General features: G+C 44.8%; 1 protein-coding gene across 1 annotated transcript; it reads right to left on the bottom strand.

Annotated features, from left to right (window-relative positions):
- Window positions 1–1,911: 1,911 nt before the first annotated feature.
- LOC118408382 (heparan-alpha-glucosaminide N-acetyltransferase-like) lies at window positions 1,912–14,786 on the bottom strand. Its single transcript, XM_035809148.1, has 18 exons — window positions 14,713–14,786; window positions 13,805–13,920; window positions 13,316–13,446; window positions 12,490–12,584; window positions 11,633–11,702; window positions 11,080–11,131; window positions 10,765–10,847; window positions 10,065–10,141; window positions 9,809–9,839; window positions 9,455–9,597; window positions 9,046–9,170; window positions 8,329–8,441; window positions 7,052–7,175; window positions 6,600–6,686; window positions 6,043–6,117; window positions 5,442–5,512; window positions 4,588–4,700; window positions 1,912–2,238 (listed from the first exon to the last, which is right to left on the bottom strand). The coding sequence occupies exons 1-18, from the start codon at window positions 14,783–14,785 to the stop codon at window positions 2,057–2,059; spliced, it is 1,761 nt and encodes a 586-aa protein (XP_035665041.1). The 5' UTR covers window position 14,786; the 3' UTR covers window positions 1,912–2,056.
- Window positions 14,787–16,292: the final 1,506 nt, after the last annotated feature.

Genomic DNA, 16,292 nt, shown 5'->3' with positions numbered 1-16,292 from the left:
GATCCATATATTTAACGAATTATTTCAACCTTCAGAACGTTGTACTAATCACAACCCGCTATAGCTGTGTATTGGGTGTTGTCCTAGTTTTCCAGGCTCCTATACTTACTTCTCTCTTACCTAATACTAGTTATGAAACTAACTAGGATATCACCCAAGCGACGCCCTAGCTACAGTAACTATCATGTGTCTCCACTATATTTAGACAGGTGTGAAACCCTATCCATTTTGCTGTGAGAAGTAACAAAATAGACAAAAGCAATTACACACGTCTTAGAATTGAAGATTATCTGTTTAAGTCTTCGTAAGTCTTCTCTAAGACGCCAGGGTGTCATTACAAGGACCCGCGGGCGAAGCCTTTTGTTTGTCTTGAGACAGATTCAAAAGTTCTTCTCAACACTTTCTCTGAGAATGTTATGTTTTCACCTGCGTTTATTGTTGGAAGATAAACTACATTTTATTTGTCAACGTCCACAATACAATTCCGAAAGGAGAAAAAATTATCCTTGAAGTCAACAAAACATTCCCAAGCTTCTCACACCTTACCGACAAAAGACAATCTTCTAGCTTAAATCATCCAACCCCTTTATATATGAAAATGTTGGGCACTTCATCTCCCCTGTATACAGAAAAGAACTCAAACCCATCAATTAGTTTTCTTTTACACGTGGCTTTTATTTCTCAATCTTACAACCTTTGTCAGCACTTAAATCATAAGAAACCAGACACAAATGTTGGGATATAGACCATGGTTGATACATGTCCAGGAGTGTTTTGCCTATGGATCCGGGCCCTTGAACTATCATATATTACCCAAAGGCATTACAGTGGACATGCGCAATTCAAATCGGTATCAAGCTTATCATTGTATTTTGGCATGCTAACAAATAATGTTCGACATTATGCCGATTTTGGACTAGTTTAACTGTAATATTCAACACGAAAATTGGACTAACCCAAATTTCATTCCTTGACAAAGACTGGTGCTGTTCAGTCGAAATTTTGGGTGAGTCCAATTTTTGTGTTGGATATTACAGTTAAACTAGTTCAATAATCATCTCCAGATAGACTTTCTGATACTAATGACCCCCTCCTGCAAAAGTGGCGTGTTCCTGACGTCACTGCTGGAGATAGAAAGGGTCATTCTGTGAACAAGGTCGACGGAGATTGACCAAAAATTTAGAGGGGTAAGTCCCTATTGTTTATTTCAGTGTTGGAAGTAAAGCAATTTCTCTATTTCTCCAGTATAATCATCTCTATATGTTGATGAAGATGCTGTTCCAGTAGAGGTAAGCAGCGAAGACGATGGTCCAGAGGATGATGAAGATGTTGTTCCTAGATGTTGATAAAGATCCTGTTCCAGTAGAGGTAAGCCGCGAAGACTATGGTCCAGAGGATGATGAAGATGTTGTTCCTAGATGTTGATGAAGATCTTGTTCCAGTAGAGGTAAGCCGCGAAGACTATGGTCCAGAGGATGATGAAGATGTTGTTCCTAGATGTTGATGAAGATCCTGTTCCAGTAGAGGTAAGCCGCGAAGACGATGGTCCAGAGGTTGATGAAGATGCTGTTCCTAGATGTTGATGAAGATGTTGTTCCTAGATGTTGATGAAGATGCTGTTCCTAGATGTTGATGAAGATGTTGTTCCTAGATGTTGATGAAGATGCTGTTTCTATATGTTGATGAAGATGCTGTTCCAGTAGAGGTAAGCCGCGAAGACGATGGTCCAGAGGTTGATGAAGATGCTGTTCCTATATGTTGATGAAGATGCTGTTCCAGTAGAGGTAAGCCGCGAAGGCTATGGTCCAGAGGTTGATGAAGATGCTGTTCCTATATGTTGATGAAGATGCTGTTCCTATATGTTGATGAAGATGCTGTTTCTAGAGGTTGATGAAGATGCTGTTTCTAGAGGTTGATGAAGATGCTGTTTTATATGTTGATGAAGATGCTGTTTTATATGTTGATGAAGATGCTGTTCCAGTAGAGGTAGGACGCGAAGACGATGGTCCAAAGGATGATGAAGATGCTGTTCCTATATGTTGATGAAGATGCTGTTTTATATGTTGATGAAGATGCTGTTCCAGTAGAGGTAGGATGCGAAGACGATGGTCCAGAGGCTGGAGCCGAACAGGTGCATGAAGAGGAGGTTGGCGTGCGTCTCGTGGCGGATCTTCCAGCTGAACGGCAGGTACTTCTGGAACACGCCGTGACACAGGTACACGGAGATGGAGTTCATACCTGGGGGAGGAACAGGACGGAGATATCACATTATCAGGAACACGCCGTCACACAGGTACACGGAGATGGAGTTCATACCTGGGGGTGGGATAGGAAGGAGATATCACATTATCAGGAACACGCCGTGACACAGGTACACGGAGATGGAGTTCATACCTGCGGGTGGAACAGGACGGAGATATCACATTATCAGGAACACGCCGTGACACAGGTACACGGAGATGGAGTTCATACCTGGGGGTGGAACAGGACGGAGATATCACATTATCAGGAACACGCCGTGACACAGGTACACGGAGATGGAGTTCATACCTGGGGGTGGGACAGGACGGAGATATCACATTATCAGGAACACGCCGTGACACAGGTACACGGAGATGGAGTTCATACCTGGGGGAGGAACAGGACGGATATATCACATTATCAGGAACACGCCGTGACACAGGTACACGGAGATGGAGTTCATACCTGGGGGTGGAACAGGACGGAGATATCACATTATCATGGAGAGATGAGGATCTGATACATGTAGGCTAAACGGGTAGGTACTTCTGGAACACGCCGTCACACAGGTACACGGAGATGGAGTTCATACCTGGGGGAGGAACAGGACGGAGATATCACATTATCAGGAACACGCCGTGACACAGGTACACGGAGATGGAGTTCATACCTGGGGGTGGAACAGGACGGAGATATCACATTATCAGGAACACGCCGTGACACAGGTACACGGAGATGGAGTTCATACCTGGGGGAGGATCAGGACGGAGATATCACATTATCAGGAACACGCCGTGACACAGGTACACGGAGATGGAGTTCATACCTGGGGGTGGGATAGGACGGAGATATCACATTATCAGGAACACGCCGTGACACAGGTACACGGAGATGGAGTTCATACCTGGGGAGGAACAGGACGGAGATATCACATTATCAGGAACACGCCGTGACACAGGTACACGGAGATGGAGTTCATACCTGGGGGAGGAACAGGACGGAGATATCACATTATCAGGAACACGCCGTCACACAGGTACACGGAGATGGAGTTCATACCTGGGGGAGGAACAGGACGGAGATATCACATTATCAGGAACACGCCGTGACACAGGTACACGGAGATGGAGTTCATACCTGGGGGAGGAACAGGAGGGGGTTATCATATTATCAGGGAGAGATGGCGATCTGATAGGCTCTAAGGACAGGTACTTCTGGAACACGCCATGACACAGGTACACGGAGATGGAGTTTATACCTGGGGGTGGAGATAGGAAGGATACATCAGGAAGAGATTACCATCTGATAGACTCTGACGGCAGGGGTGGCGATCGGCGCCTCTGTTGACAGAGATTGGCGAGGGGTGGTGACAGAGATCGCATTTCGAAATTCTGAGTTTGAAGTCAATGCAATTGAGGACAGTGAAACGAATCGAGGTTGAAAAGTTCTGGATGTCTTTTGGAGGAATACCCGTGTAGCTAAATTTACAGGCTCCGTTCGGGATGCCTACCATGATCTCTACCATAGAAGTGAGAACCGTAGATTGTACTAAACCCTGTCCACCACCGCCGGACGTTCACCAGGAAGTAATACACGGACAAACAAACAAATAAACAAACAAATAGCTGTACATACTAGCCCGTGTTTACACTATCTCTCGCTGCCTGGGGTTAATGACCCCCTTCTGGTGGCAACTGTAGGGCCGGCCGCTAGGAGCGCTATTTTAGTCAGGCTAGTGCACATACCCACCATGAAGAATAGAAACCCTTTCCAACACCGCTTGACGTCCACCAGGAAGTAACACACGGACAGACAAACAACAAACAAACAAACAGCTGCACACACCTGCCATGAAGAAGGGAAACCCTGTCCACCACCGCCACATGTCCACAAGGAAGTAACACACAAACAAACAAACAAACAAACAAACAAACAAACAAACAGTTGTACCCACCTGCCATGAAGAAGGGAAACCCTGTCCACCACCGTCGCACGTCTACCAGGAAGTAACACACAAACAAACAAACAAACAAACAAACAGTTGTACCTACCTGCCATGAAGAAAGGAAACCCTGTCCACCACCGTCGCACGTCTACCAGGAAGTAACACACGGAAAGACAAACAAACAAACAAACAAAAACAAACAGCTGTACCTACCTGCCATGTAGAAGGGAAACCCTATCCACCTCCGCACGTCCACCAGGAAGTAACACACAAACAAACAAACAAACAAACAGCTGTACATACCTGCCATGAAGAAGGGAAACCCTCTCCACCACCGTCGCACGTCCACCAGGAAGTAACACACACACAAATAAACAAACAAACAAACAAACTGTACCTACCTGCCATGAAGAAGGGAAACCCAGTCCACCACCTCCGCACGTCCACTAGGAAGTAATACACCGAGAGGAGGATGAAAGCCATGGACGCCAGGGACAGGACAAAGGTCACCGACCTACAGGGTAAAAACGAACCTTTTTAGGCCTACGTCACATTTCCAAAAACTTGTATACAAAAGACACCAAAGAACACAAGACGTAAAGAGAAAAGTCGTGGGCATTATTTGTGTATATTTTTGTGTACAGATCTAGTACACATTTCTATTTTTCGTTTCAGCCCAGCCGGGCTCCGGTTTGGAAATGTGAAGTTAGCCTTCGGGACGGGGTTCCAAACTGGCGTTCCGTCGGGCTGTTTTGGGAAGGAAAATTGTGCTATGTAAGAGCAAAAGTACAAATAGTCATGAACACAATTTGTGTCACTTAATCTTGAATGAATGTCTTGATAATATTAGACACGTTTACTTTCCATTCTCTTATCTTGGATAAGGGAATCACAGGACTTGGTCAGTCATTAGGGAGTACAGATTTTTTTCGCTGAATGTCTTCAAATCGTTTCATGCAGATACTACCTCTTTATATACATAAATCTATATATCCATCATTCTTCTACGCAGAGGGACCACAGTCGTGTCGAAACTCCTTGTGGCAGTGCCGTTGGGGACCGTGCGTAGGAGGATGATATCCCTTAGTCTAACTATATGACCATACCCTACCGCAATGATAACTCTAAATCCTTAATTTTGTAGCCAATTTTCTTGTAACCTACCTGACAGAAAAGATACATCACAAGGAAAGAAAGTGTAAAGGTAACAAACGTTTAAGAAGTTCAAAGTTCCCAGTTCCCAGAACGGCCTTACCAGAGGTTCTTGTTGATGGGAACCCAGCCGCCATTTTGCCGACCTTCACACAGCAGGATCGCCAGCAGGCCCTGTACCGGACAGAAACAAATGTTTACTTTAAATCTAGAAATCTGCATCACGCTTACAATCAAGTCTCATGATTGGAACAGACTCCCATGAATGCAATTAACACGTTTCGAAGGGGGAAAAACAACTTTGCAATGGCAAGTCACTGAATTTACGGTTGAGCGTTGCCTGACCTCCCGAACTTCATCATTCAGCACTTTGGGCCTTCCCAAGTTTACCGTTCCTCTTAATCCCCCATGCAGACTCTCGTGAATGAATAAAGGAAAGACAAGCTCCATCAACACCAATGCTACGTTGATTTGATTATATGGATATCCACGCGCGCATCAATTTTCGGCCGCTTCCAAAAATAAAATAAAAAGTTTTCAACCATGTTGTAAATCATACAAAGCAGCTTCAAAATAAGCAAATATATGCCGTGAATTGGAAAAAAAATATCGGAAAACTTATACTAATATCAAAGAATATTTCAAGGTCAAAGAAGACGTGAAAGAACTAAAATGAAGAAACAGAAATAAAAGTCCTGTATTACCAGTCCGATCCCCCAGAGGAGCCAGCGCACCAGCCGGCTGCCGTGGTCCTCGTAGGACAGCAGGATTTTTCCCGCCTGGGCAGGAAAAAACGGAGAGGAATTTTTTTTTCACTAAGTGGGAATCCCCACAATGCGTTACACAGATGTATCTATTTATCTATAAATTTATTGGTTTGGCTGTTCAGCACGGACAGCCAGGGCTGTCCAACTAGCCTGTGGCTATAACAAAGGGCTAGCCCTGCTGACAGAGACAACGACAATTAGTTATACTGTATTATAAGATCAAAGTAATTCAAAGCTACATGTATATTGTCCATGTATTTCTGCAATGTTGGTTCTGAATGAATGATAAAGATGATAACGATAATATAACAAATGGATAAGTAGGTAAATTATAACAGTAATTACAAGAATACTATAAAGTCTCATACACTCCATTTACTGCTAAATACAAGTGCTTTTTTTTTATTCAGATCCTGATTCAAAATGTTGAATGACGTTTTTGGAGTTTCTGACTTAAACTTTACCAAAGAGACACAAAAATGACGTCAGCCCACCTGGAGTCCGAGAAAGGTCATGAAGATGGAGGTCAAAGAACCCAGAACTCCTTCCGGGTCATAGTTCACTAGGATCTGGTACTCATGCTGACAAAAAATCATACTAACGTTCACTCTCAAGAAATCTAAACTTGATTGAAAATGATCTTTTTGGTCCTATCATCAATATATCTAAAAAAAAGGGTACGTTTATCCGTCGCCTATATATCTGAAAATACTACTATGCAGTTTCGTCAATGAATGAAGAATAGACATCCATGTAGTAAGATTCTCAAGCAACTAGACAAAACATGGCTTGGTTTAATAACTTTTATATGCCACAAACCAGTTACTGGCTTCAGCGACGTAACTTTTGTACAGTATCCACGGTATCAAGAAACCGAACGAAAACTCCTACGGTGTTGCTGAAGATACGATATTCAAAAGAAAACACTGATGACTAAAATCCTGACCTTTGGTGTCTCATCGCCGTAGATGTGGTCCTGAGTGAGGAGCCAGTTGTCGATGTACCCTGCCGCTCCCCCCGTGCAGTTGGTATGGTCCAAATCGGACAGACCCCCTGCACCCAAGTAACCTCTGGAAAGGAGTGAGCAAGTGAACGGATGGATGTACAGTAAAAACTGTTTAATTGCACACGCGATTTGCCAGCGTATTTCGTGCATTTATCCGGATGGTGCAACAAACCGAAGTCATCAAGATGGACTGCACCACCATGGGATTTTGGGTTTCCGTGCAATTAACAGAAGTGTGCGGTTATCCGTTGTGCAATTAACTGGTTTCTACTGTACATTTTTGTATAACATAAATGTTCAACCATGTGATGCAACTATCCTGCGTTTACACAATCTCCTACTCTCCAAGCAAAGGTTAGCCACCGGCTGTTTTTTTGTCGTTTTTATCGGGCTTTCTATTTTGTAATTTTTCTTGAAGTACGCCAGCCAAGTTAGGTTTTGACACGGCAAGATAAAATACAAAATAGAAAGCCCGATAAAAACGACTAACAAAGAACGTTAAAAAAACAGCCGGAGCCTAACCTCTGCTTGGAGAGTAACAATCTCCTACTGGCTGGGGTGAATGACCCCCTCCTATAGCTAGGTGGTGGCAACTGTAGGGCCGGCCGCTAGGAGCGCGATTTTAGCCAGGTTAATAATGCAACTGCAGCTGATTCATGTATATAAAATAGAAATGTTACATCGCTTAGCCTAAGACCGAATACTTTCCTTACGATAATTTCTATAGACGAGGTCAACTAAATTTTCCACCTCAAAAAGTTTTCTTACCAGCATTGCTCCAAATCTGTGCCAGTCAAGTGTATCCTAAACCAAGCCACTGTCAAACTAATCAGTTGTACATATCCCCAATTAGAGTGTTGCGGTGGATATCATAAAGTTTTCTGACTATCTGGCTTCAACATTTGCTTAGACTTGGTACGATAAACGCACACTTCGGTCAATTGCACGGAATCCCCAAATCCCGTGGCGGTGCGGTCCAACTGGGTAACTTCGCATTATCGCACACGCCGGATAATTACACGGGATTCGCTGGCAAATTGGGCGTGCAATTAAGCGGCTTCCACTGTATTGGTATTGTGGCTGAAATCAGACCATAACCCATAACCCATTCAGAGCTCAGCACTATAATTTTCATAAACAGACTTATTCAGAGCACAGCACTATAGAAACAGACTTATTCAGAGCTTAGCACCATAGAAACAGACTTCCGCACTCACGTTGGACATCCGGGCACCGGCATGAGGAAAGTGAGGCAGGTGTGCACAGCCAGCAGACAGAGCACGAACAGCCACTGCTTCCAGTACGGCACCAGGTCACGGTACCACTCCGTCTATAAGGGCAAAGGTTACAGGTCACGGTACCACTCTGTCTGTAAGGGTAAAGGTTACAGGTCACGGTACAACGCTGTCTGTAAGGGCAAAGGTTACAGGTCACGGTACCACTCCGTCTGTGAAAGGGCAAAGTTTAACCAGGTCACGGTACCAATCCGTCTGTGTAAGGCAAAGGTTACAGGTCACGGTACCACTCCGTCTGTAAGAGCAAAGGTTACAGGTCACGGTACCACTCCGTCTGTAGGAACAATTACGCAACGTAAAACGCCTTCTAGTCTGGCACCTACATAATTTTGTTTAACCCGCCAACATGGCTGCCCCAGATCACGTGACTGCGAATAGTCAATACTATACTTGAATGAGCACTTTTCGTCACCCACGCCGTAAAGCATGATACGTTCTGTTTAACCATCCAACATGGCGGGCACTGAATGAGGTCATCGTCGCATGACTACGAACCGCCAATAGCGTACGTAATGTACGTTGTTTTCCTCCTGCTCTCCCACCTCCATGTGGACCAGCATCATGATTTAACCAATCAACAATGCGGACGCTAAATGATGTCATCGTCACGTGACTGTGAACAGCCAATAGCGCACCTACCCGTGAGTAGTGTTCCTCCTGTCCTCCGACCTCCATGTGGAGCAGCATCATGGTGGACACGGCGAAATACGACACCGCAAAGCGCTGCAGTACCCCAGGGATCCGGATGGTGGCCCAGTCGTCCGCTGCAGAGGAGATAGACAATTATGATGATAGCCGCCTAACGCCAACTTAGCACATTCGATGAATGTTATACTATACACAGAATTAACACATTGGATGGCTACCGATATGGTTCAACAGATCAGTTGTAAATGCAATCCTTCCGGTCCCATTAGGAAATCCCTTAATTTTTGTCTACTAATAATAATGAAGGAGAGGGTGCTTATGTGACTGTTCCCTCACACGGTCACAGTTAGTAAGTTATAATAAACAATGCCTACATAGACCACGCCCTTCCCGTACTTACGTGCGTTAACAATGAACAGTCCCAGCAGAAACAGGGTGATGGTCCTCCTCACGATCTTGCCGAAGATGGTCAGCTTGGGCGTGGCCTTGCGCTGCAACCCGCGGAACGAGAGCGCGGTGCTCGTTCCCATGATCCACATGAACCTGAAGGGGGCAGGGCATGAACTTTGACATTAGGTCAACGCAGGGTCAAGTTCAAAGCATCCATTACCTATCAGTCACAGAAGCTCCCGAATTCAAGCTCGACAAGGCAAGATATCTTAAAATATTTAAAAGTTAATTCGCTTAGGCAACAAAATGATTTTATATGATAACTCAATAAATCACTACAGGTTTTTAAAAACACTCTAGTTACCATGGGAACACGAGGTCTGCCACAGTGATACCTGAAAATATAAAAAAAAGGATATCATATTCAATAATAGTTTAGATGGACAAGAACTGTAGGTAAACCAGTAAATATCAATTTGAATGTCGCTTTCACTAGCAGCCATGTTTACCCACCAGCTGGGTTATATTGAGAAGGCATCTTTAGAAAGTGAAATTTCCTTCCCGAGTGTGTATAAAAGGATTCCAAAGTTAGTATCTTCAAGACGTTGCGAGCGTCTTACCGTTCCAGACGGAGTGGTCTAAGAACCAGTAGCCGCCTCCTCCGTAGTTCACGAACGCCATGATGCACAGACACATCCTGTGGGCAACGTTTCAAGTCATCTGTTACCATGGTAACTCGGCACCATAGCAACGTGCCACGTCATCCCGTTACCATGGCAACATAACTACTATACATGTGTATTATCCGGCAACCAATTGCCAACCAAAAGACACAGAGACATACGCGAACATTGTAAAGCCTTAACGATAAGGCCCCATTTCCACTAGACGGCGATCGTGCTGCGCTCTCACTGCGACCTCAATAGGATATGTGTAACCTTCGCTTTCACACTGGGTATATCATGCAAAACGTAAAAGTGTGACTGAGAAGACAACAAAACACATGAAGTGTAAAAAAAAAACATTCGTTTCTTTTCTATAGAATTCGTTGAGCGATATGTCAAATTTTAGGTCGCAGAGAGAGCGCGCCGTCCTAGTGGAAAGGGGGTAAAAGCAAATAGATATAATTGTTTGTAAGACAATAAAATTCTACGCTTGGAAGATCGAAGTCAGCTGGTCTGAGTTTAACCATGGAAAAATCCTATACCTTTTGCCAAACACTTTTATACTGTATTCCACTAAAGCATCGCCACACAAAGAACAATCGAGAACGAACATCTAAAAAAAGTGCAAGAAACAAATAAGACAGCGGCAACCCACCCTCTGAAGGTGTCCAGCGACTTGAGACGTCTTGGTTTGGCCGGAGACTCCGGCTTCGGAGGGCCGGCGTCATTGTGGCGACCCTGTCAAACAAATCAGGCAAGAAAAAACACCAGTCATTGTCGGTAAGAAAAACTTCTTCTTGGGTCATGTTAGTCAAGGAATGGAAGCTAGAAAAGACGTTTATATTTACGGACACCTGTTAATATGTACATGCTTTTTACGGTATCGGCCTTAAGTAGCTTTTCGATTGAATAAAACGGGCCACATGTTGGGCTGATAATTCGTAAGATGTGATATTTCATACAGACATACCGTGTTGATCAGAAGATGTCTCATTTCGTCCTCCTCGCCGCCGAACCTTCTCCTGAAAAAGACAGGGCGGAATCGTCAGAGATGTTTCAATGCTATCGTGTACCGGTCAACTCATTTCCCTAATCATTTCATTCTACTTATGTTTTGAGTCATATTATGGTAACATAATTGCAATTTTGATTTACTTGTATCGTAGAATGGTATTATGTATTGGTTATTCCTAAGTTGCTATTATTTGTATTGATGGACAAGTTAATTTTGTCATGTTATGTTACTTCTTATTTTATTTAATATGTATGTATCAGTATATGTATGTCTGCCCCCACCCCCCGGAGCACATTGAAAAGCGCCTAAAAAAGGCGATATGTTCCCCCTGGTAAAACAAACAAACAAACAAACAAACCACTTCTTATTGTCGTACCACACCAAGCAGTTTCGCCTGCCACACTAACACCTACACAATCTAACTCTGAGTGCCGTTTACAACTATTGCCTGTAAAAAGCTTCTGTCGTGTTACATAAACTGACAATGAATAGAAGAGAAAATCCGTACCTGTACAGATACGAGGCGACCACCCACACAGCACCAAGCGCCACGTACACGAAGAACGCAACAAGAATGGCTGTTGGGAAGGAAGATGAAACATGCCGTGAAACATGTTATAAAGTTTTCGTCTTATGAGCTAATAAACTAATCTCCACGCAGATCTTGCGGTGCACGTGGTTTAAGACAGTAACATAACCTGGAGAAGGAGTTTAGCCGGTAGAGGAGTCTTCGCGGTGGAATAAAACTCCTCTCCCGGCTAAACTCCTTCCCCAGCTTATGATACTGTCTTAAACCACCGCAAGATCTACTTGGCGATTACTAATAAACTTACTCTGGGTCTTATCCTTGTTTCCTCCCTCCCCCCTCCCTACCTTCTTCCCTTCCCTCCTTCCCTTCCTTGGTTTCCTTATCCCTTTCTCCCTTTCTTCTCTCCCATGCTCTCTTATGTTAAGGGCACAACCCGCCATACATGCAAACACGTGCTGTCTACGTGACAAAACGTGGTCAATCTTTAAAATTTGGGATCCGTAAGTGGTCAGTACCGCCTCCGCACGAACTCGTATGGAATCCGACGGATTTTGGAGCACGCAGACACGCCGTAGAACTTTACGTGCAGGCAAAACTTTGTGTGCCATCGGGCTGCGGATTCGCCCCCGTACGTGCTAGTACGGGCGACACGCATGCCCTGTACAGCCTGAACGTTTTCAGAAATACGTGGCGGACGTGGCCTCCCCCCCCCCCCCCCAAAAAAAAAAAAACGTACGGACAAACTGCACGTACGGCGGGTGGTGCCCTTAGCTTTACTCTCTCTCTCTCATCTTTCATTATCACCCCACAGATAATCAGACTCCCACAGAACTCACGTATGTTGCTGTTGACAGGGTCCGTCAGGGTGCTCAGCTTGCATTTCGGGAGCTGCATCTTGTAGTGCCCGTACTCACCGTAGTGGTAGTGGTGGCTACGAAGTACGAACACAGTCATAGAAAACATCGTGAGAACACAAAATGGTCAAGCGGGAGGACGAAGCATGATGCTTATCGTTCGAGGCATCGCTGCGGCTCGCGTGCTTCAGCCAACCACACCGGATCACCCCTACTCTTATCGACAAGTGTGTGGGGTTCTTTTATGTAGTCTCCAAGCAGACCCTACAGTGCCTTAAGATAGTATCAAAGCTGGCCAAGAAGTATAGTCGGCCAAAGGAAGTTAGCCGGGCACCTGCTATACTACTTGGCCAGCTTTGATACTATCTTATGGCACCGTAGGGTCTGCTTGGAGACTAACTGTTATGCGCTGAGAATAAAGAGAATCTTTTTACACAACCAATGCTTTATTCTCACCGACATTTCGGTGACCGTCTGTCACCTTCTTCAGGGCAATTCTGACTGGTTCACATTGTACTCAGGCAGGACAGATGTCGCTGAGGTTTGACGTCTGAGCTGAGCTCCCTCGTACCAAGAAAGCTCATTGCTCGTAAATGACGCCGTCGGACTTACGACCCCTTTGCTAATAGGCTGATGCGATTCTTTTCCAGTCGCGCCCATAACATCATTGTGTAAAACTCCGTTTTGTACAAACACCAAGACTTTGAATGAACGACATAGGAACAAATTTAAATATGATGCACTTCCTATCAAAGTAAAGGTCCTAGTAAAACGATAGACTTTTTGAAAGGTGTGGAGCTGTCCCTACCTACAGACAGATTGGTTTGTCCCGTTGCCATGGTTCCAGACGAAGTCGAGGCGGGTGGGGTATGACGTGTTGGTCGTCAGGTTCCCGCTACTACGTGACGTCACTATCAGTCCAGTGAAACTCAAGTTGCACTAAAAGGGGTTAACAAATGACTATTGTCGTCCTATTTGATTCATTAAACCAAAAATCCCCATATTTCAGAAATATGCATTAGATATGATAATGAAGTAGGTTAATATCAACATGAATCGTCTGCGACGGTAATACGGAAGTTGGTATCGGCCCCCGTCTCGGTTGGCCATTTTGATCCGTTGCTGATGTCACATTTTTGTTCTAGTCACGTGACATAGGTCTGACAGGTGTCATTTCAACATAGAACTGACTGAAAACTTGTTGCTAAGAGCGATGCACTTTTGAGGGAGATTATTAAAGCGTATAAAATCTTTAAAATGCCTGAAACATGTTACGCCCCCCCTCCCCCAACGTTACCTGGTAACACACGTCCGACACCGTCCACGCCTCCACAGGGTAGGTCAGGTCAGAGGTCACGGTCAGCAGCGCCCTGTCCATCTTCAGGTCAAAGGGCGACGCCTCTGTGACGTCACCTATGTCATGACGTAAGTAAACGTTACGATTGTGTCCACCCCTACATCTGCTTGGAGTCCCTGCCGACACGAACCCCTCCCTCCCCGGACACGCCTACACGCAGGGTCAAAGTTCACGGTACACGTGCGCCTTAGCATCATGTGATACCTGACATGTGACCTTTGCACTATATCTATGGTCCGATTCAACGGTTACTTCTTTGTTTTTGGTGTCTCTGAAAATATACTTTGGCAGGTTCAACCAAACAATGAAGCTTTATATGTTTAAAAGTAACAGTTATGCTGCACTTTTGTATTATTATACGAGCTAACCTCCCAATGGCACAGCTAACGCGGTATCAAAACTAAACGTGTGACTATGATTAACACTGTAAAATGAAGAAGGTTCACAGAAGAAAGCCATAGAACTTTTGAATGCGTTAAATTTAACCCGAACCCAAGCCCACATGGACTTAAATTTGTAACGTTATATTTTGAATATTGACTCTACTAGTGTAGCATGGTTGACCCTTTTAAGCTTCCTGTACAGGTACTTTTGTCAGGTCTATAAACTTTCTTTACATCCACACTGTCCAGGCAGCTAAAATCAGGAGAAGTCAGACTGATGCGAATGGCTGAAGAATAGAAAGCGAATTCTGCAACAGACCGGAGTCAGCTTACAGATGTGCCCTATTTGGCAGAGACTGTCATTATCACATAGGACTATTTAGTCACAGCCGACGCTGTAGGGCTGACATCAATTAGGATTTACCATGGTCAATATTGACCGAAGGCCATATTACTAAGACTTACCTTGGGTTAGGAGTATTAGACCCACACACCCCAGCAGCGCTCGTGCAAGGCCCGGCCCCCTACAACCCGCCATGTTCGCAGTAGAGACGGGATAGAACAGACTCGGAACAGACGCCGTCTGCGGAGAGCCGGTCGGGCAAACTCCAAAGTCTGTCTCTCCGTGTTGTTTACTTCTGCACATGTACCTTTCACTTACTTTCTGGGCAGATGTAAGGGTCGACTCCGTTTCAGTGTTTTAAGTGTGTAACTTTTTCTAGAAGGAGGCGAATAGTTCTGTATTTGTATCTGTATCTATATATAGCCGGTATAACCGCCCTTCGGCGTAACACACCAGCTTCTGTATCTGTATCTATATAGCCGGTATAACCGCCCTTCGGCGTAATACACCAGCTTCTGTATCTGTATCTATATAGCCGGTATAACCGCCCTTCGGCGTAACACACCAGCTTCTGTATCTGTATCTATATAGGCTGTATAACCGCCCTTCGGCGTAACACACCAGCTTCTGTATCTGTATCTATATAGCCGGTATAACCGCCCTTCGGCGTAACACACCAGCTTCTGTATCTGTATCTATATAGCCGGTATAACCGCCCTTCGGTGTAACACACCAGCTTCTGTATCTGTATCTATATAGCCGGTATAACCGCCCTTCGGTGTAACACACCAGCTTCTGTATCCGTATCTATATAGCCGGTATAATCGCCCTTCGGCGTAACACACCAGCTTCTGTATCTGTATCTATATAGCCGGTATAACCGCCCTTCGGTGTAACACACCAGCTTCTGTATCTGTATCTATATAGCCGGTGTAACCGCCTTCGGTGTAACACACCAGCTTCTGTATCTGTATCTATATAGCCGGTATAACCGCCGTTCGGCGTAACACACCAGCTTCGCAGGCACGCGGTGTGACAGCAGCTGGTTATATTACACTGAACGACCCGTCCCACCTAACGTTTGCACACCTATCTAAGAAAAAGTACTGTACACCTCTCGAAAGACGTGCTAAATGTTGAAAAGCAATCGTTATGTGCGTTTTTGAAAAGCCGCTGTACAAAGTTTGTTTTGCAATCGGGCTTATTTATACGAGGCCAAGGACGTCAATCGTGTAATATATAACGTCGTCATATGGATGCCAGATTTAAATTGGAGGGGTATAGCCGGCCAAATGTAGTCAGCCGGTCCCGACTGACTCTTGGCCAGCTTTGATACTATCTTACCTCACCGGTAAACCTGCCTGGAGATCAGCAGACATCGCCATTGATGGAGAAGCGGAATCGCTCCGTGTCCATAGCAACAAACACGCCCCTCGTTGTGTCAAGAAACAAAACACCTCCAATACGATATTGTTAGCTGCGCTTTAGATTGACAGTTTATCAATACAAATGATCGCGTATTCATGCTCACTTATTTACTTATCCTCTTCATCCCATGTGGGACATGAGGCTGTGATAAGTTTCCTCTAGCCTCTACCAGGCTCCCAAGGGCGCTGAAAAAATAGTAGAAATTGGCCAAATAGACTGAAAACACACCAGAGGAGTTGGTTTGCCGAGGAATACAGTTTGTTTGGGAGGTCGC

Source organism: Branchiostoma floridae, unplaced genomic scaffold, assembly GCF_000003815.2.
Source record: "Branchiostoma floridae strain S238N-H82 unplaced genomic scaffold, Bfl_VNyyK Sc7u5tJ_1578, whole genome shotgun sequence".
Classification (NCBI taxonomy): Eukaryota; Metazoa; Chordata; class Leptocardii; order Amphioxiformes; family Branchiostomatidae; genus Branchiostoma; species Branchiostoma floridae.
This window is presented reverse-complemented; position numbering and strand designations above follow the sequence as displayed.